This window comes from Pararge aegeria, chromosome 11, assembly GCF_905163445.1.
Source record: "Pararge aegeria chromosome 11, ilParAegt1.1, whole genome shotgun sequence".
In the NCBI taxonomy this organism is placed as follows: Eukaryota; Metazoa; Arthropoda; class Insecta; order Lepidoptera; family Nymphalidae; genus Pararge; species Pararge aegeria.
Genome location: NC_053190.1, coordinates 6422365 through 6441860, shown reverse-complemented (window position 1 = coordinate 6441860; position 19496 = coordinate 6422365). Strand labels below are relative to the sequence as shown.

At 34.0% G+C, this 19496-nt stretch overlaps 1 protein-coding gene across 1 annotated transcript in view; it reads left to right on the top strand.

The window, feature by feature from the left end:
* Positions 1–16580, top strand: part of LOC120627597 (pyrokinin-1 receptor-like) — a 43841-nt gene extending 27261 nt beyond the window's left edge. The window contains exons 2-5 of the mRNA XM_039895609.1: positions 13174–14062; positions 14832–15052; positions 15374–15491; positions 15759–16580. Coding sequence (XP_039751543.1) covers positions 13273–14062; positions 14832–15052; positions 15374–15491; positions 15759–15982 — 1353 coding nt within the window. The 5' untranslated portion in view covers positions 13174–13272 and the 3' untranslated portion in view covers positions 15983–16580. The remainder of the gene's footprint in view (positions 1–13173; positions 14063–14831; positions 15053–15373; positions 15492–15758) is intronic.
* Positions 16581–19496: the final 2916 nt, after the last annotated feature.

Here is a 19496-nt window from a genome sequence, read left to right as displayed (position 1 = left end):
GCTATTGGCGTCGCGTACCTACGCCGATAATTTCCGATGAAATTTGCTGGCTATATACCTACTGCTATAATGTATCGATGTTCACGGGGACTTCTAGCTATCATGACTTGAATCGTGCTTGCTGAATATAAGCCAAATCTTAAAAATAAAATGGTTCTACATTCAAAGATCACTTGAAGTTTTTATTTTTTAACAGTTACTGACTGACTCGGTCCAGCTTAATCTACTGATTAGCACATATACAAATAGCTTATAATACAAAGCTTCTAATGTAAAAACTTATTTCTTGATATAATAGATTCAAATGAATCCTTTATGTTATAAAAACGTTAGCAGTAAATCGACTCCAAAGCAAGTGAAAAAAATTTATCACCTTTAACCTCAAGTTAATTTATAAACCGTCACTCGTAATTTGAATACAATATAATTCGAGAACAATGACTTTCAAAATTTGCGATGCTTCCATCAATAGACACCTGTAGGTATATTTAAAAATCTTTTTTAAAAGATATTTTGTGTGTTAGAATACATGATATAAAAAAAAACACGACGTGAAATGAGTGAATGAATTAATCTCGCTTTCAATTTAGCTTAAAATTACTTTCATGAAATATTTTACAACGTTCACATGCCCTTGGTTTATATGTTATCCTATTCTAATTTTAATTTTTATATTCAAAGAGCATACCTACGTACGTCTAATTACATAAATAGGTACATATTCTTTGCTAATTTATCGTCATTCAGAGCAGGTTTTCGTAATTCCTAATTTCTTTTTGATTAAATATTTTTGCAAAAAATAACTGGGAGACGTTAGAGATAAGTAGGAGAGCGCAAAAATGAAATTTTTGACAGTATTGTCTTTTTGTATGTGCGTCTGTATGTCTGTTGGTTTGTGCGCAACACGCAAAACTACTAAATGTATTTTAGTGCAATTTGGTACATTTATAGCTGATACTCTCGATTAGATTAATATATTCTTTTCATCGCGAAAAACAATAGGGTTCGCTAATGATAGAAAATAAAAGTTTTGTCGATTTTCCTACATAACTCCGCTATTCCTTAAAGGATTTTAATAAGTTTTCTTTTAATGGGAAGGTTTTGTGATTAGTTTAATTATGCTCACATTTCGTGAAGATCTGGTCAATATTATTGAGAATACAGGGCTCTGGGTCTTAAGTGCTTTCCGATCGCTGAAGGTTTTACCCTTAAAGCACTTAAGACGTAATAACTACATGCAAACATGCCAGGTGAATAAAGTTGTGCACGCTAAGCACCTTTTAAAAAAAGTTGATCACCCATCATTTTACTGACTTATGACAACTTTGATTGCCTAGCGCGTTCGACTATCATTTGATGCTTCTACTGCCACGTTAATTGAAGCTCACCTGGAATATGTCTGGAACTGTCAACCCGAATAAAAAAATCTGAGTTTGGCAGGCTATATTGAGGAAATTGTAGACTATATAGCACTTTGAAGCGATCTGTAATTGAAACGGATAAAACCGCAGGTCACAGCTAGTTTCTTAAAAATAATGGGTTACTGGGAATTAAAAAAAAAGAAATATCAACTGCAAATACAGGAGCAGCAATATATACATTCACAGGGATTATTTGAAATTGTTTTAATCTATTGGAAAAACTACTGATCTTTGCATATATAATATTATTCACCGCTGCCCGGAATATTTCACGCTATTCTAGCTGTAAACATCTATAAACCACATAAAGTTCAGTGCCCCCCATGCTTGCAAATTTATTTATCTAGGACATCATTTTCTTTCCGTCTTCTGTAAAACTAACTAAACTTAAGATATATACTAGTTTTTTACTCGGCTATTATTGCAGTTCCATTGGAATTTACTCTTAGACGAACAAAGAGGCACGATATACTCGTATCTATTGATTTATTCATTTACGCTTCATGAATTTCGTTTTATAATAAAATTATTTGTCAGTTAAATTTTCCAGATCAACTAAGAATCAAAAAATAATTAATTGTAAAGAATAAACATGACTTGTAATGCTGGTATCGCTGTTTTTTCGGTTCAAACATTTTAATTAGCTTTCACTAATTTCAAATTTCAAATTAAAAAGAGTTAATATTGAACAGGTAAAGGTTATATTTTTTACAAATAAAAAAGCACATTATTTAAAGATCATTTTTGTTTTTATAATATTTCAGTTTTATTTTAACAAGCAAGTTTCAACGAATTCCTTTGAATTTTAAAGAAAAAAACCTTTATATTATGTTCTTTTTGGAAAATTGCATGCCCCGCATCGGTTTTGTGTTATAATAAATCGATAAAGAGACAAAAAATTATGAATATGCAACTAGATGACTATGATTATGAATCTAGTTTTGTAACATTGCATTTTACAGTAGAGGCCGAGAGTGATACAAGTAATGTATCAAACGCGTTCCTTTAGACGATTTTTATTACACTCGCACTCAAACTAAGGATAAACTTTTAAATACGTTCTCAGAAAATAACTGTCAATTTTTTGACTTAAACAGGTTATTCCTTCGCGATTAGTACCTCGATTATTATTCCCGGCGGAGTAAAATATACTATTTCTCTACTTTCTTATTTCAACTGGACTCTTTAATTTATTAACAATTGACCAAAAAGCGAAAATACTAACAAAATATGAATTACGGAAAATGGCGCGACGATTTTTTTTTTTCGCGTGCCATGGTAAACCGACATAGATCCAGCATCATCGTTCGCTGCTATACCTATTTAAAATATAATAAAAGTAATGTTTTCGTATTTAAAAGGTGTTAAAATATTACGAGGTATGAATAATAAATAATATGATTAATTTAAACGTTTATTTATCATAATTGAGAAAGTAAAAATGTTTATTTATGGCCTGCTATTTTAAACCGCATAAAACCTCTTTGTTGGTTAAAAAAAAATGGTATTTTCGAAAGTGAAAGATGAAAAAATCACTAAGCAACGTGGAACCAAGTTGGTCGGATGTGTGACCGACTTTAGAGGATTTAAGGAAAATAAGTCACCAGCCAGCTCCTATAACTACTACAACAAATACGTAGTAGCAGATGTTTTTTCAAGTCGTTACGGAAATAAGGCAAAATTGTCTGTCCCTGCCCCTGTCGTCCCCTGGAAGATAACCATGTGTCAAAAACCTCTGCGTGCTTTAAAATCTGATTGGTCGAGTAGTTTCGAAGATTGCCACCATCAAAAAATGCGGCTTGAATACGTGCAAATAGCCTCAGAATTGCCTGGTTTGTCTAGTAGCTATTCATATTTATCTACTGGCTGGAGTAGACGTTAAGCCGTCGGTGCAGTTATTATCAGTTATCACTAACAAGTGGTAGGAACTAAGAGTCAAAGCACACCAATCCGTATTGGATTAGCGTGGTTGGTTTAAGCTCTGAACACGTACTCCTAATCACGGGAGAAAAGGAATGTGCCGTGCTGTAGGACCTTATTAATAGGTTCAGATGTTGATGGTGATGAAATAAAAGTTATTACGAAATCATAAAATGACATTTTAAATTGATTTTTATGTCACAAAAATTCTAAGATTGACCCCACATAAACAGCGATTCCAAAGCCATTACACTTTATTATCCATAAAAATGAAGGTCGCTTGAAGACAACGGCCGTCCTAATCATGTCACGGTGTTCATGTTTGTAGGGAACGATAAAACAGAGCATTATAGGGCCATGTTGTCCAAAACGATGGCATTGTAGTCCTTCTGAATGGTAAGATTTTTAGGGACCTTTGGCTCTTCGGTCTATAAACTAGTTTTAATGATGAGAACGGGCCTGACACTTAAGTTGTAAGTAAGTGCTTGCTTATTACAAACTGTAATTATGATTGATATTAATAAAGACAGAAAGTATATTTTATTTCTCAACAAGAAGTACAAGCACCAACGACATAAAACGACACATTGAACATAAGTTGTGCAATTAACGCTAAAAAGCGATCTCTGCCAGGGAGCCTGCAAAGGACGTACTGAGTGACAGGTGGTTTATATATATATTTAACATAAACACTTATAGAATGGCAGCCCCGCACTGGTATACGCAGCGTTGGTCGACCCCCAACGAGGTGGACAGATGACATTAAGCGCGTCGCAGGTAGCCGCTGGATTCAAGCGGCACAAAACCGTGGAATTTGGAACTCCCTACAAAAGATCTATGTCCAGCAGTGGACTTCTATCGGTTGATATGATCCTATACTTATGACGCGGTGATAGTGTCGGTTTAAATTTCGGGGGCCGAGTTCGAATCCCAACCCGTACCTCGCACTTTTCTAAGTTATGTTTTCCTATATTTACGCACGTTGTTTTCCTTTACCGTTAAAGCAAGTGATATTATTTCACTGTTTTAAGCGCACATAACTTAAAAATGGTAGGTAAAGGTGCGTGGCGGCCCCACAAATGTGGACTGGAAAATACAAAGAAGATGTAAATATATTAAATACCAAAATAATTTTAGGTTCTGCCTTATACGTAAACGTTTTGACTTTTTATTATTTCACTCACAAACTACACTTTCATGCCCCCGTGGGGATCATAATTTGTTATCTACCAGAGTGCTTTAACTAGTTCCTCGATACTTGAATCTTCTACGTTAAGTCTCAAAGCTGTATATAACGTAAATTATGCCAATCTGCCTTCAGAACCGTTGGTAGAGTCACTGCAATATAATATAAAGTAGGCAAACTTGACGGTTCAAAACTACTTACTTGAAATGAATGAATATTGAAATTGAATGAATAGTTCAAAAAAAATCCAAAATTCATTTATTTCAAGTAGGCCTACTACAAGCACTTTTGAAACGTCAAGTCTGTCCGTGTGTAGTGACTCTACCACCGGTTCGGAAGGCAGATTCTACCGAGAAGAAGCCGGCAAGAAACTCAGCAGTTGCTCTTTTCCAACATCAAAAATTTACATTTTATATTTTAACATACATTTTTCTATCTTGTGAGAGATGAAAGCGGAGCCGGATGCTTCCAAGCAACCTTGTCATTAAGAAACTCATCAATTGTATAATAACCTCGCTGTAATAAATGTGTTTTAACACATTCTTTAAACTTATGCATTGGTAGGTCCAAAATTACCTTAGGAATCATATTATAAAAGCGTATACTCAATCCCACAAATGACTTCTGCACCTTTCGCAGACGATATGCAGATGTCACTAATTTATGACCATTTCTTGTAAGTCGACTGTTTATATCCACTTTTTGTTTATAAAGACTAATATGTTGTCTTACAAATACTATATTGTTATAAATGTATTGTGAGACTACCGTAAGTATACCAATTTCTTTAAATTTTTCACGGAGGGATTCACGTGATTTAAGTTTATATATTGACCGTACAGCTCTTTTCTGCAATATGAATATAGTTTCAATATCAGCAGCTTTTCCCCATAATAAGATCCCGTAAGACATCACACTATGAAAGTACGCGAAGTAAACAAGTCTTGCTGTTTCTACGTCAGTAATCTGTCTAATTTTCCTGACGGCGTAGGCAGCCGAACTTAGTTTACCTGCTAGTGTATCTATATGGGTACCCCACTGAAGCTTACAATCCAAGGTCATGCCCAGAAAAACTGTGGAATCTTCCATTTTTAGTGATTCTCCATTTATTATTATATTTTTATTAACTTTCTTTACATTTGGTAAAATAAATTCCACACACTTAGTTTTTTTTGCATTTAAAAGTAAATTATTGACAGTAAACCAGTGCGACACATGCGACATAGCACGGCTTACATCGTCAGAGTTGTCTCTACCTCTATCAGTTTTAAAAATTAGAGATGTATCATCAGCAAACAGTACAATGTCACAGGTTTCACTGACATGGTGTGGTAGATCATTTATATACACCAAAAATAGAAAGGGACCCAAGATTGAACCCTGTGGGACACCCATTGACGTAGCCGACCCCTGCGACTTAATGTCTTTTATGCAAACCCTTTGGGTTCTGTCACTGAGATAAGAGGCAACCAAATTTAGTGCAACGTTTTTGATACCATAATGGGCTAGTTTAAGAAGCAAGGTTTTATGATCAACACAATCGAATGCTTTGGATAGATCACAAAAAACACCAATGGCATTCTGCGAATGTTCCCAGGCATCGTACACATGTTTTAAAAGTTTAGCGCCTGCATCCGTGGTGCTACGACCTTTAGTAAAACCGTACTGCTCCGGATGTAGTAAGTTATTTACATTGAAGTGATTCAAAAGTTGATTTAATATAATTTTTTCAAAGACCTTACTAAGAGCTGGTAAGATTGAAATGGGTCTGTAATTGTTAATGTCGTTTTTATTGCCAGATTTAAATAGAGGTATAAGTTTACTATGTTTCATTAAATTTGGAAAAGTACCTCTATCAACACATTCATTAAAAAGTATGGCTAAGTAAGGGGCAATAACGTCTATAATGTTAGATATTACCATTACAGACATACCCCATAAATCACCGGTTTTTTTCTGTTTCAACAACTTAAAATTCTTTATTATATCATATGCAGATATATGTTTAAAATTAAATAAAACGTTGCACTCATTAACGTTGTTCCTCAATAAACTCTGAGCTGCAGTAGGTGAAGAATTAAGTGAATCAGTCAACAAAATAGGAACACTCTGAAAAAAGTTTTCAAAGGTACTTGCAACCTCACTGTCAGCGGTAACTTTATTATCATTAATAATTAATTCAAAGTTTACGTTGCGAGATTTAGCTTTCCCAGTTTCATTATTAACAATTTTCCAGGTCGTTTGTACTTTGTTATCCGATTTTATGATTTGATCCTTAAAGTATAGCGACTTAGCATGAAAGCAAACGTTCTTAAACGTTTTAGAGTACATTTTTACGTGTTGTAGGAAAGCTGGAGTATGGTTATATTGTTTTTCACTATAGAGCTCATACAAATTATCTCTACTTTTGTATATGCCAATAGTTGCCCAATCGCTAAACTTTATTTTTTTATTGAAATCTATATGTTTGAAATTGAATATTTTGTTAAATTCATTATCTATAATATTAAAGAGCGTACCATAAATGCTGTCAGGATAACCGTTCTTAAAGACAAGGGCAGGAATTTTGGATGATATTTCACCTTTGAATCGCGTCAATTTGCTCTTAGTTATCGGCCTACACTGCTATCGGACGATATGTTCATCTTTGTTTATATTATTCAAAACAGTAATTTGTTGGCCACAATGATCTGATCTTAAGTTGGTATGTAGAACATGCAGAACTAGCACTCAGTAGTACAATTTTATTACAAGACAAAACTGATAAGATAAGACATTAACAGACAAAAACGTTTACTGAATAGACAATAGTGTCAATTATTCTGTTGTAAACAAATCTCTAAGCTAAACTTAACTGACAAATCTAAAAATAGCGGAATACTTTTCCAAAATAACACAATGGATGTCTAGTGATATCCATTGTCCTTTTAGACGTCTTCACAATGTCGCTAAGTTTGATAATAACTGCCATACCCTCCCAACAGGCTAGCCCGTTGCCATCTCAGACTTCATGATCATTTACCACCAAGTACTGCAAATACTGCATTCAAGGACTACCTTGTAGTAAAATTTAAAAAAAAAATTACAGAATATTTCTAAACGTTAATGTAAACTTTGCGCTTTTCCAACGCAGCTTGCTTGCTTCACCAGAAATGAGATAGCTAAGCAGTACGCGAGGTTAAAGCTAGACTTCAAAGTTACTGCGTGATTTATTCAACTAATGCGTTCTGCTGCACAGATCATCCCTAACTCTTATAATTACTTTGTTCTCATGAGTCTCATCCCTTCTAGACAAAAAACGTTGCTTCAATTAATGCGGTTCTACCAGTGATAAGCTTCGCTATGTATAAAAAAAAAGGTCCTTATTTGAAGATATGGTACATAACCTTAGCTAGACAGCTTAAAACATATCTGGTGTAAAAGCAGCCTTACCTCTTGTTCAAGGGTTAGGGACGGGATATAATTTACCCGAGGTGAATGCCCCGTAGCCAAGGCGTTGTACTGAATAGGTACATAATTTATATGGAATACTTTGTCGATCAATAAACTTCTGATAATATTGTATGTGTAAGAGACTTTTTTTGTTTAACTCGTGTAAGAGGTCCCTTGGATAATGCTCATAACATTCACCTATGTTAAAATAAGCCAATAGAAATTGCGTATCAAGTATTGAACTGAAGAAGAAGAAAGAAGTATTGAATTGAAAAAGAAGAGACATCTGTGTCTATTCAATTAGATTCTTGTGTGTAGGCAAATGTCGAATGATGATTAACCTAGCGTCCCGTAGCTCTATTTTGAAACTAAGTTATCAAACTATAGCGTTACGATTGGGTTGCAAGACAGGCAAAATGTCACGACACCGAGAGCAGAGGTCCCCGGGACACTGAATGGAGATCCCAAAAAAGATTGTTCATTTATGTTTGTATACCAGGTTCTTATTCTACCATAACTTAACAGTTTTGATTGTATGATTTATCTTTAGAATCCTCCAATAACCTATAGCAGTCCACAGCAGGACTAAAAGTCCAGAGGGAGGTTTTGCCCATAATCATCCCGACGTAGATGTTAGTAGACTATAGTAGAAAACGCTGCTACCCGTTCTCCGTTCAATTCCCTTAGTCGCCTCGTAGGGCACCTGCGGAAAGAGGAGAGCTGAGCACATTCGTATTCTGATCTACCACCACTACACGGCACAGCGTATAAATAAAAAAATCAACATTGAGGCCATATGACGCTATTTTAATATAAGAAAATACTTCTTGAACTTATACATCAATCTAAAATATTTAAAACAGTTTTTCCCTGACCGATTTCGGCCATGGTGGTTATTCAGTGATATTCCAACAACGCGGGATATATTGTACAAGTGTGTGCACGAACACAGGAGCACTCCACTATTTCCTCACTCTCAAAGTCTGATGAGACGGTTAGCTCATACTTGACCGGAAAGAGATCAGGCGCAGGAGCGTCAGACTAACGTGCTCTCAGAATAACGGGGGTTAATCACCGCCATTTTCCCCAACTCTGGTACCAAACCTAAGAATTTCTTGATGGAAACCTCTCTACTCTATACCCCCTCTGTGAGATGGTGATAACAAAAAAAACAACCAGCTAAGTTTTTTGTGGGTTTCTTCTTAGACCAGTGCGCGTTTGGAACCCTCGTAGTTTTAGTTTACGAGTTGACGAGTTTACTTCAACTCACTTCTATGTCATATTTTACCTGTAATGCACTCATCAACAGTGCCATCTATGTGCCTATTTGAATCAAAAAATATTTGGAGTCGAACATGCTAACAACGAGGCAGTTAAAATACTAAGGCAGACACCAAATATCAATAATCTCCCTTAGGCTATTATATCGGAGAATTGGCGGACAAAATAAAGAGCACCAAATATATAATCCTATTGTATTTCTATTGAAATATACGATATATTAATTACACAATTATTGTACACATTAGTGCGATGATAGACGATTGAGTTTCTTCAATCCCCCTGTCGGGGACCGAGTTAGAAGTCGATATAAATAAAGTCGGTGGAGTTCAATCCCTGGCATGAATTTATATATAATATTAATTATAAATGTGAAATACTTAAGTTTTATTGAGTAGTTCCGGAGGCCAATCGGCGGTCTTCATTATCACTTTGCATAAGTTACTGTAAAAAATATCCAAATTGTTAAAGTGTGCCTATATAACTCAAAGTGTTCCCTGGACCTCTCCAGGATCCCGCTAATAGTTCTTGACCTAATGACAGTGGAAACACTTGAAAGTTCTACCGTTTAAAATAAGAAAAAAAAAATTAATAAATCGATTTATAAATGACAAAGCTCTGAGTATTCCTTTTCCGTTTTTTGAAAACAGTTAAATATAAATATAAGGAAAAGATTTTGACACAAATATAACAATTTAGTTAAAGTTTTTAATAGTAAATTCAAGTTTTAAACAGGCAATAAGCAGGTCACTAACAGACGCCCTTCCAGAGGTCATATAATGCCAGAAATAACTAAAATTGAATAATAGTGTTTGAATTCTTATTGACATTCGACACTGACCGTACAAGTGTGATTTAAGTTTTGTTACAGTAATACCGAATTTTTATATACCAATTTAATTAATATCTTGTTTGTACGCAGATTCATGTAATGTAAATAATAATCACAAAAAATACTTATCAACGTAGATGGTGGAATTTGACGTTACTATGTGGTACTGAAAGACGGATTTTAGAAAACTCTAAGATCTAATTTCACTAGATCGAAAATAAAGGTGTTTCCTGCGGATTTATTTGCGAATTAGTCTTTTTGGCGTTTGTCCAATTTCGTCACATTTAAGAGTGCCTTAAAGATCGTTTACTTTCATCCTTACGCAATTCCAATGGAATTCTTACTATGAGTAATGAAGTAAGTGAATATCCATATTCGTGATTCGGAGAACCGTATTCACTCATACTTCGGTATATAATATGATTAAACAATTGAATACTGTCACCGTGCATTGCGACCAAAAACGCAATTAGTGATTTTGAATTATATTTCATTAATTTTTAACTGACTTACTGGACTGGTTCTCAATTCGGTTTTTTTATGTGTGTTAGCTCAGAACTCGGTCATTTATAATACGATTTTAATTTTTTTTTGTTTGGCATGGTATACCGATATATGTGTTCTCATTTTCGTCAGGTCAAGATCTGTTGAAGGGATCCTGGAGCAATTGAGGGAACCCTTCAAATATTATAGGGACACCTATAGCTATTTGAGTATTTTTAAAGTAACTTGAGCACCATTTGGTCAAGTAAAAAAGAAGACTGATAATAAGTATTACACTGGTTGTGTTTCGATTATGGTATATAGTGGGTAAGCAATTTATGCTCGTCACTCTCAAGCATTAAACTCCCGGCTTCGTGATAAGCAGTATATCTTTATTAAACTTTTCTTTCTTTTCTTCTTTCCAATATCATTCAAAATTAAACTTAATACGTGGCTTAATGATCACTGGTGACAGACGTGGCGAAAACGTGGAAAACAAATTAGTGTTAACTTAGTATAGTCTGTGCTCTATGCCCTACGGTTAGTAGTTTAATCTGTAGTATTATTATGTTGTTGTTTTTGATTTTCTTTTTGCATCGTATTAATTTTGTTTTTTTTTTTTAATTCAAATTAAAAATTTCTGTATTCATGTAGGCCTACAACAGGCACTTATGAAGCGTTCATACATATTTGTTTAAATAATTATTATTTTGTAGACCTAAATTATGTTTATAATTATTGTTAAGTTATAAGGACGTAGTGTTGGTATAATATTTGTTATTTATCAATAACTTACCCATAGGGTATACAAACACTACCTCAGGCCATATCGCTGCCGATCCGCGAAAACCCGTGACCATTGGTCCCTACTGAAAATCAGCGTTGTAGTTTTCCATGGCATTTACTGCCATGGTGCTGCGGCACAGAGCTGAGTAGATGACCCGTTGACCACAACGAAGCAACATACGCCTAGTTGTAGTATGTTGTTATTTATTTATTGTGGTTAATAAATATTTATTATTATTATTATTATTATTTTGTAGAAGGTTATGAGCGGCTGACATACGGCTATTATTACTTAGATATGATTACTGCAATCCACTATGATATGCATATGACCCACTAACATCACACAAAAGCTTGAAAAAACTTTTTTACAAAAAAGCAACGTCTTTGTAATACAACTAAAAAGCAAGAAATAAAAAAAAATCCAAATTTTCTCGGTGTCAAGTGATATGTAGATAAGTACTGGTACTTTAATCGCTTCTATATAAAAAGGAATACGAAGTATATGTTCTATACATAGTTATACACACTTTCTACGTTTTACTTGGCACCAACTTAAAAATATGTAGAAAATATTTATTTCTTGCTTTTTAGTTGTATTACAAAGTCGTTTTTTATTTGTTAATTTTTTTTAAATTATATATTGTACTTCTGTTTTAATTACATTTCACAATTATGAATGTATAGTTATTTACCTTATTTATTGTGTTGTACATATATTGAAATGGATACTGTCAAAATAAACGAGATATTATTATTTTGTCTATCATTTATTATTATTATTTTTTTTTTTTAATTATTAACAATGCTTAAGAATAAATTAAAAAACACTATTAAAAATTTATAAAAAAAAAAAAAACTTCCACCCTCCGCTTGCGGGGCTTTTGAATGCCCAAGCAACCGGTGGTCAGGGCTCCAGAGTGAGAAACCTCCTCACAATACGCGCCGTTTCAAGGACTACTGCCTTCTGTAATCACAATATTAATATCGTGTATATATTCACTAAACAAAAGGCGTACCGGTGCCCATTAGAGGGTCATCAATAGACTGAGATTAATGCAGATAGGATTACCTACTCCTCCAATTACGAAGCGGTTTTACGTTTTAATATAATATGTACTTATTATGTTTCATACCTACACCGGCTTCACAATACGACAAATAAGTATAATTTACGTTTGAAAGCTTATATTTTAAAGCAGCAATATTTTGATTAAGAGCTTTTGGTGTGTAGAGTCCTTCACAAGAAAGGTATTCTAACAGTATTATAATGTAATTTCGTAAATGGTAAACAAGGTAAGTAGCCACATGCAAATTTCATCACCTATATTTACGTTTATATGATTCTATTACTCACGTTACGAAATGAAATCCATCGAATAAATGACAATGGGTCGTAATTTATATTTTATTGCCTCTATTTGTTTTGAATATTGGAACTTTCTGGAGTTTTTTTTTTAATTATTCATGGACGAGGTAGAGCTTAACTCTGATATTACCGACTTCATATTTTTTAAAGTTTCGCGTAAGTTTTTATCGACAAGGTACATTTTATTAAATTCTTATGCACATTACGAACCTAAGTAATAAAATAAAAGCGAAAGTGTGTTTGTTTGTTCTTCAATATATGATTTTAAAGAATGATTTTATAGCCATAGAGTAAGTACAAATATCTCTATGGCTATCTAGGACATATAAAGGCTACTTTTTATGCCAGGATAAAAACGGTTCCCACGGCATTTGTAAAAAACCGTAATAAGCTGATGAAGATTGCGAGCTGCAGTTAGTTTTATAATACCTAATATAAAATTAATTCAATACAATTGTTTCAGGAACTCAACTCTGAGAACAGGAACAACGTGGAAGTTTGCCAAGATGATGAAAACAAAACGATAAATGGCTGGAATTGGAATGTCAATATCGCAATAATCATGGACCCTATGGATGACCTAGCCAATTTTACCCTAAACGGGTCCCAAGTAGTGGACCCAACACTTATATTCGGACCCCAAAGGGACTCTCTATACATCGTAGTCCCTATCACTATAATTTACTCTCTCATTTTCGTCATAGGTTTGTTTGGAAATATGATCACATGTATCGTAATCATTCGGAACAAGAACATGCACACAGCAACGAACTATTACTTATTCAGTTTAGCCATATCCGATCTTCTATTGCTCGTAAGTGGGATGCCACAGGAAATATACTCAATTTGGTCCAAATGGCCATACATATTCGGAAACGTTTTCTGTATTATTCGCGGGTTAGCAGCGGAGACATCGACAAATGCCAGCGTCCTGACAATCACTCTATTTACAATAGAGAGGTACTTAGCAATTTGTCATCCTTTTGTGTCTCACAAAATGTCAAAATTATCACGGGCAATAAAGCACGTTATGCTACTGTGGTTGGCGTCATTCGGTCTGGCGCTACCGCAAGCTCTTCAGTTCGGCATACGGGTCCACAGAGGGGTCACAATGTGCTTACAGACAAGGGTCATCATCGAGCATTCCTTTGAGATATCCACTTTCTTTTTCTTTTTCGCTCCTATGATTGTAATCACGGTTTTATACTCTCTCATCGGGTTAAGACTGAACAAATCAAATACAAACAAGGAACACCTGGAGGGAAAAAACCTAAAACGAAATACAAAAATTATACAGAAAATACAACGCAAGAATAGTACACAGTCGACGAAGAGAGTTATCAAAATGCTTGGTGAGTTCTAACCTTACTTATAATATAATATTTGCTATGATGTTGAAAGAATGTTTAACTAATGTGATTAAAGTAAAGATCAAAGCGGTAAGATGAAACGTTTAAAGAAAGCGGTTTATTCTTAGGAATTTCATCACGGCTTTTGTGTCTTGGATTGGTGTTTTGCCGAAGTTAATGTACTCACCATAAAAACACTCCTATCTAGCTGGGCTTTTCAATAATACTAAACAATACTATGGCACACATATCTATATATCAAGAATATCTCGCATAAGCAGCAGGTTTTTAACCCGCGTCTCTTCTGCAATCGTGGCCCGAGCGCTTTGCCAAGTAAGCCATAACGGTTCAACCGACGCAGAAATTAGCATGTGCCTTTTTATCGGTACTATAGCGACTGTGGAGTCATCTAGTAGGAAACATTGTAGTTGTCAACAAATTTTTAATAAACGAGAAATGTTTACAGCTCTCTCGTATATTATTTTTATTGGGTAGCTTTTTTTTTTTTTCCTAAAATAAACTTAATTAGGCTTTATTATATATAAACTATCTGTGAAAAATTATTTAAATGGTAGTAATAACCGTAAACACCCGTAGCGTGGTAAGAATAAGTGGATAAAAAGAGAGACACGGAATGTGTTAAAATAGATTAATACTATGTAGAGATTTATTATTTAAAAAAATATATATATGCATATTAAATTCATACAATATTTGATATTAACTAGGTAGAAACAGTTTAGTAAAAAAATGAAATCCTTTTTAATTCCAGTTGCTGTGGTAGTGGCATTCTTCGTATGCTGGGCACCATTCCACGCCCAACGCTTGGTGGCAATCTACGGCACCTCTGAAAATCACCTTGCAAAGTCACCAATTCTGCTCTCCGTATATTACTTCCTCACTTATATGTCCGGAGTGTTTTACTACATGTCGACTTGCATAAACCCTATATTCTACCACATTATGTCAAACAAATTTAGAGAGGCTTTTAAGGTAGGTTATTTACATGTAACTTCTTTACTGATTCTTTTAGTCATTGCGGATTATATATGAATAATGAAATAGGAATATGTGTTTTTTTTTATTACTACAAGTTAGCCCTTCATTTCTTTCTCACCTGGTAATAAATTGCAGTCTAAGATAGTAGCGGGCTAATCTGTTAGAGATACGGCAGTCCCCTAATCACTTTCTATGTGGCATAGTACCGAAACGCTGAATGGCGTTGCGGCACTAATTATCGGTATGTACATTGTAAACCAGGAAATATATTTTAACAAAATCGATTGAGTAAAATAATTTATTTTCAATTTTCAGTCTACAATGGTGCATTGGTGTGGACGAAAAAATAATCGCCCTGTAATGCAAAGATGCTCTTACACAACGGTTCCTTTTTCCCGGCAAGTTACGTCAAATGGGTCATCATTGAACTCAGGTAATTAATGTGAATCGCAGTTTGATCCCATTCCTTCTCATCCCATCCCATCCCATCTAATTCCATCCGATCTAATTGCATCTCTTCCTACGGTGGTATGGTTTATTAGCGAAAGCGCAACGGTTGGTCTCATCACAATGGATTCGTGGTGTTACGTTAAACCGTTTGACTCAACTTGGCCCTTGTACCCTACAGCGAAATATGCCTCTTTTAAAGTATATCATAGTTAGGCTTATGATAATAATTCGATTCGTTATATGTTTACAGGAAATTCTGCAAAAATCGAGTCATCAAATTTGAAGACACAAACGTTGGGTTTCAAAAGTGGAGAGAAGACAGTGACTCCACGTGTCTGGAAAATCTGTGAACGTTGCAAGAGAACTTTTACTGCACCCACACAATCATATGAACTAAACAGATGTGTGCACAGACCAGCCTCCAGTGCCAAAACATTCCTGCCAGCACGGCCCGACAGCCGGCTTGAACTGTAACTAATTGTAAGATATTAATTTAAGATAAAATTACATAATATTTAACCTATTTATCTAGTTCTGTCCAGACAGAAAAGAACTCTAACATATAAGTACTAAAATTTCTATCAACCTGTGACAGAGACAGGTATTTTACCTTTTAATTATTCAATCTAATCCAAAATCTCCAGACTAAAGTAATTAGAATAGTACCTACTGATTAATTTATGTTTTCTTAACCTTCTCTCTTGATAGGATGGCTCTACAACTTTATTCTGTGATATAAAGATTGTTTTTCTAATTAAATATTAATTAAAGGCAATGAAGGCGTACACCTATTAATTTAAGATGCTAAACCCGTTACAGTAATAACTTTTTTTTGCAATTAAGAACACCTAATTTTTCATGAAAAGTGGTTCGAAAATTAAAAAAAATCGTATCCCTAAAGAACTATTTTGAACAAGAAAAAACACCATTTACGAAATAACAACACATAGTATTACTTTTTTTGACATAGTAATTATTTTTTGTACTGTTTCTAGAAGTTATACTTCTTTTGGCGCGTTAGAAGAATGGTGAGGGTAAATTATTACGATTACGCGCGCACACCGTCACAAAAAACCCACACCATGAAGTTAGCTATAGTAAACATTTTAGTTTTTCTATTATTAGTGAAGTTTTTTCTACAAACGTAGAATAAGGCAAAAGATAAAATTTTTTAAAAGATTTTTATCTTGTTACGCCAAAGAAGTATAACTTCTAATGCGTGTTCATGAGTACACACAAGTTTTTTTTTTACTTTTAACCGTCCTATTCTTTATCTGCATTTCTGTAAATTGATGGGTGTAGGTTTATTAGGGCGATAGGGCGTTACAAAAAATCCTAAGGGGTATAAGTTTATAGCGAAACTTTGTAAGGTACCTATAACAACCTTTAGCATGACAATTAAGTAATGTCAGGTAGTCAATGATGGGTTCAGATGGTTATTAAGATATTAATGTAAATAAACCATCCCCCCCATCCCCCCTCCCCGGTTACGCCCATGTATAAATGACCCATGCCCTCTTGGAATAATATACAATGTAAAATAGGACTGATAGGTTTAAACTAATAATAACACTATTATGAGTGACGTACAATGAGTGCTCTGACAGGGTATATAAGACGATAGGTTTTAAGTACGCAGTAAGGTACTTATTCCAAGTGACTTGATTCAAGTTTTTACAGTCAAAGTTTAAATTGCCGTAATTTTAAGTATACTCCTGTTTTTAAGTTCCTTTGATAATGTATCCAAGATAAATAATAAGAACCTAATTAAATTTGTCCCATGTCTAAACAACTATTTAAGACAACTTAAGGATAATATAGTTTTACGTTTAATGCTTGATATTAAGAAATTAGATATATAAAAGTAATTGTGAATGAAAAAAAGAGTAGAAAATTGTCTATGGCTGCCTTGCGGATTGCGAAGTTTCTTGTAAATTTCACATCTGTGGATGATCCGACATCGTAGCGAAACATGCGTGGAGCGTATTTTGAAGTATGGCACATAGGTAAGAATGTATGACTGAGTTGTATACAAGACGAGAAATATTTTTAATCGACAAACCTGTCCCGATCTCGCATGCACTAATCGTTATAATGTAAAGTACATAAAATTAAAGCCACGAAGATATACCTCCCTACCTTATTAAATGACGAAAATTCTCACCATACACCACCTCACCGTATTTTTTTAAATTTTACACGGTCTCCTTGCCATTAGTAGGTTAATCCGTGGTATGAAAACTATCAGTTTTAATTAAGAAAACCTTATGTTGGTAAACCTTGCCTATTAAAGCATATTATTTGGACAGAAAGTTTAGGATTTAATGTATAAAAGAGAAATAAACATGCCAGTGGTATTTCTCTGGACGAGCTCTATAACAAACAGCTATACCTCCTGCTTTGTATGACGTGTAGCAAGTTGGATCCTGAAAACCTAAAGGGCCTTAGCAAATATTTTTCTTCTTTATGTTTATACTTGGCAGTGGAAAAACAAGGTAAATTCTTCAAGTGGTACGTCACTTGAAAAATTTACCTTGTTTTTCCACTGCCAAATATAAATATAAAGAAGAAAAGTATTTGCTATTTTTACCGAAAATTCAGATATAATTTTGTGACTTGTGGGTGTATGCTAATGATTATAATGTACGTTTAAAGAACTATAGTATTTCTAAATTAAGGTTTATTATTAAGTTGTTTTTATATGTATTTCGCTGTTGATTTATAAATAGATAATAAGTATGTTACTAGCTGTTTCACACTTATTATAATACTTGCCATCCCCTACGGTTTCACCCGTGTTATCGGTTGTAGCTTACTATTCAAGTTCTTACTATTAGGCAAGTTTCTATGCTTTATAATAAAAAAAGCATAGAAACTTGCCTAATAAACTAGCTATTTAAAAGCAAACACACTGTAATTAAAATCGGTTCAAGACCTTTAAAATAGACAGATTGAAAAAATATACATAAAAACACTTATTTAAAAATTGCACTTGGGGGCTTAGAGTAGCAGTATTATTTTAAAACAATAGTTTTAGAAGTTGTAAATGTAAAAAACATTGAAATAGAAAATTTTCTGCAGTAATCATTTATGTGGTATCTATTCTAGGTTTAAATAAATAAGCATCGATGTTGTTAAAATTTTAAAGTTTATTATTGCCTACAAAAGTGAGTACTTATGGAGGGTTAAATTAAAATATTTTTTTTTTATTTCTGGTTTTACTTTAACATCCATTAATTTTAATAGAAAAGTAAAATTTTTATATTAATACCTGATTTACTAAAAATTTGAATAGCGCTGATATTGAGGTTTCGGTTTGGATGAAAAATAATTTAATAACTGTAAATAGAAGTAAGTCCACTGAATTTTTCGCAAGCATATCACCAGTTTACATATAGATAATCATTTTATGTCTATTGGGAAACTTTTGCCGGCTTTTGCTTTATCTTTTGCCCCCCCCTTTTTTTAACGCTACCGACAAAGACGTGCCGCTAAGCGACATAGCGTTCCGATATCGGTACGAAGTTGCAGTTATATTAAACCCATACCGGGTTTAATATAACTGCCATACCCCTAACAACTTATCCCGTTTCCACCTTAGACTGCATTATAACTTACCAGCAGTTGAGATCGCAGTCAAGGGCTAACTTGTAGTATGATAAAAAACACACTCTCTATGATCAAAAAAAACATTGGATGCCATAAACTTAATGACATTCCATCGATTCTATCAATTTCCTTAAAAGGGTAATTAGTTACGCAAGCAAAACTTTTTCCTAGGCTCTTTATATGGTTGAATTTTTTGGTATTTTTTATATAACTAAATATCGGAAAAAGATATGAGCTTCAGAGTACACAAGCTCATATCTCTCGACCGCTTCAAATTTTCATGGGCTTTTATTCTGTTGTTCCGTTTGAAAAAACTGATGAATTGAAAATTCCAGAAATTTGATTTCCAGTTTCATTAAAAAAAATAGATTAAAATTCC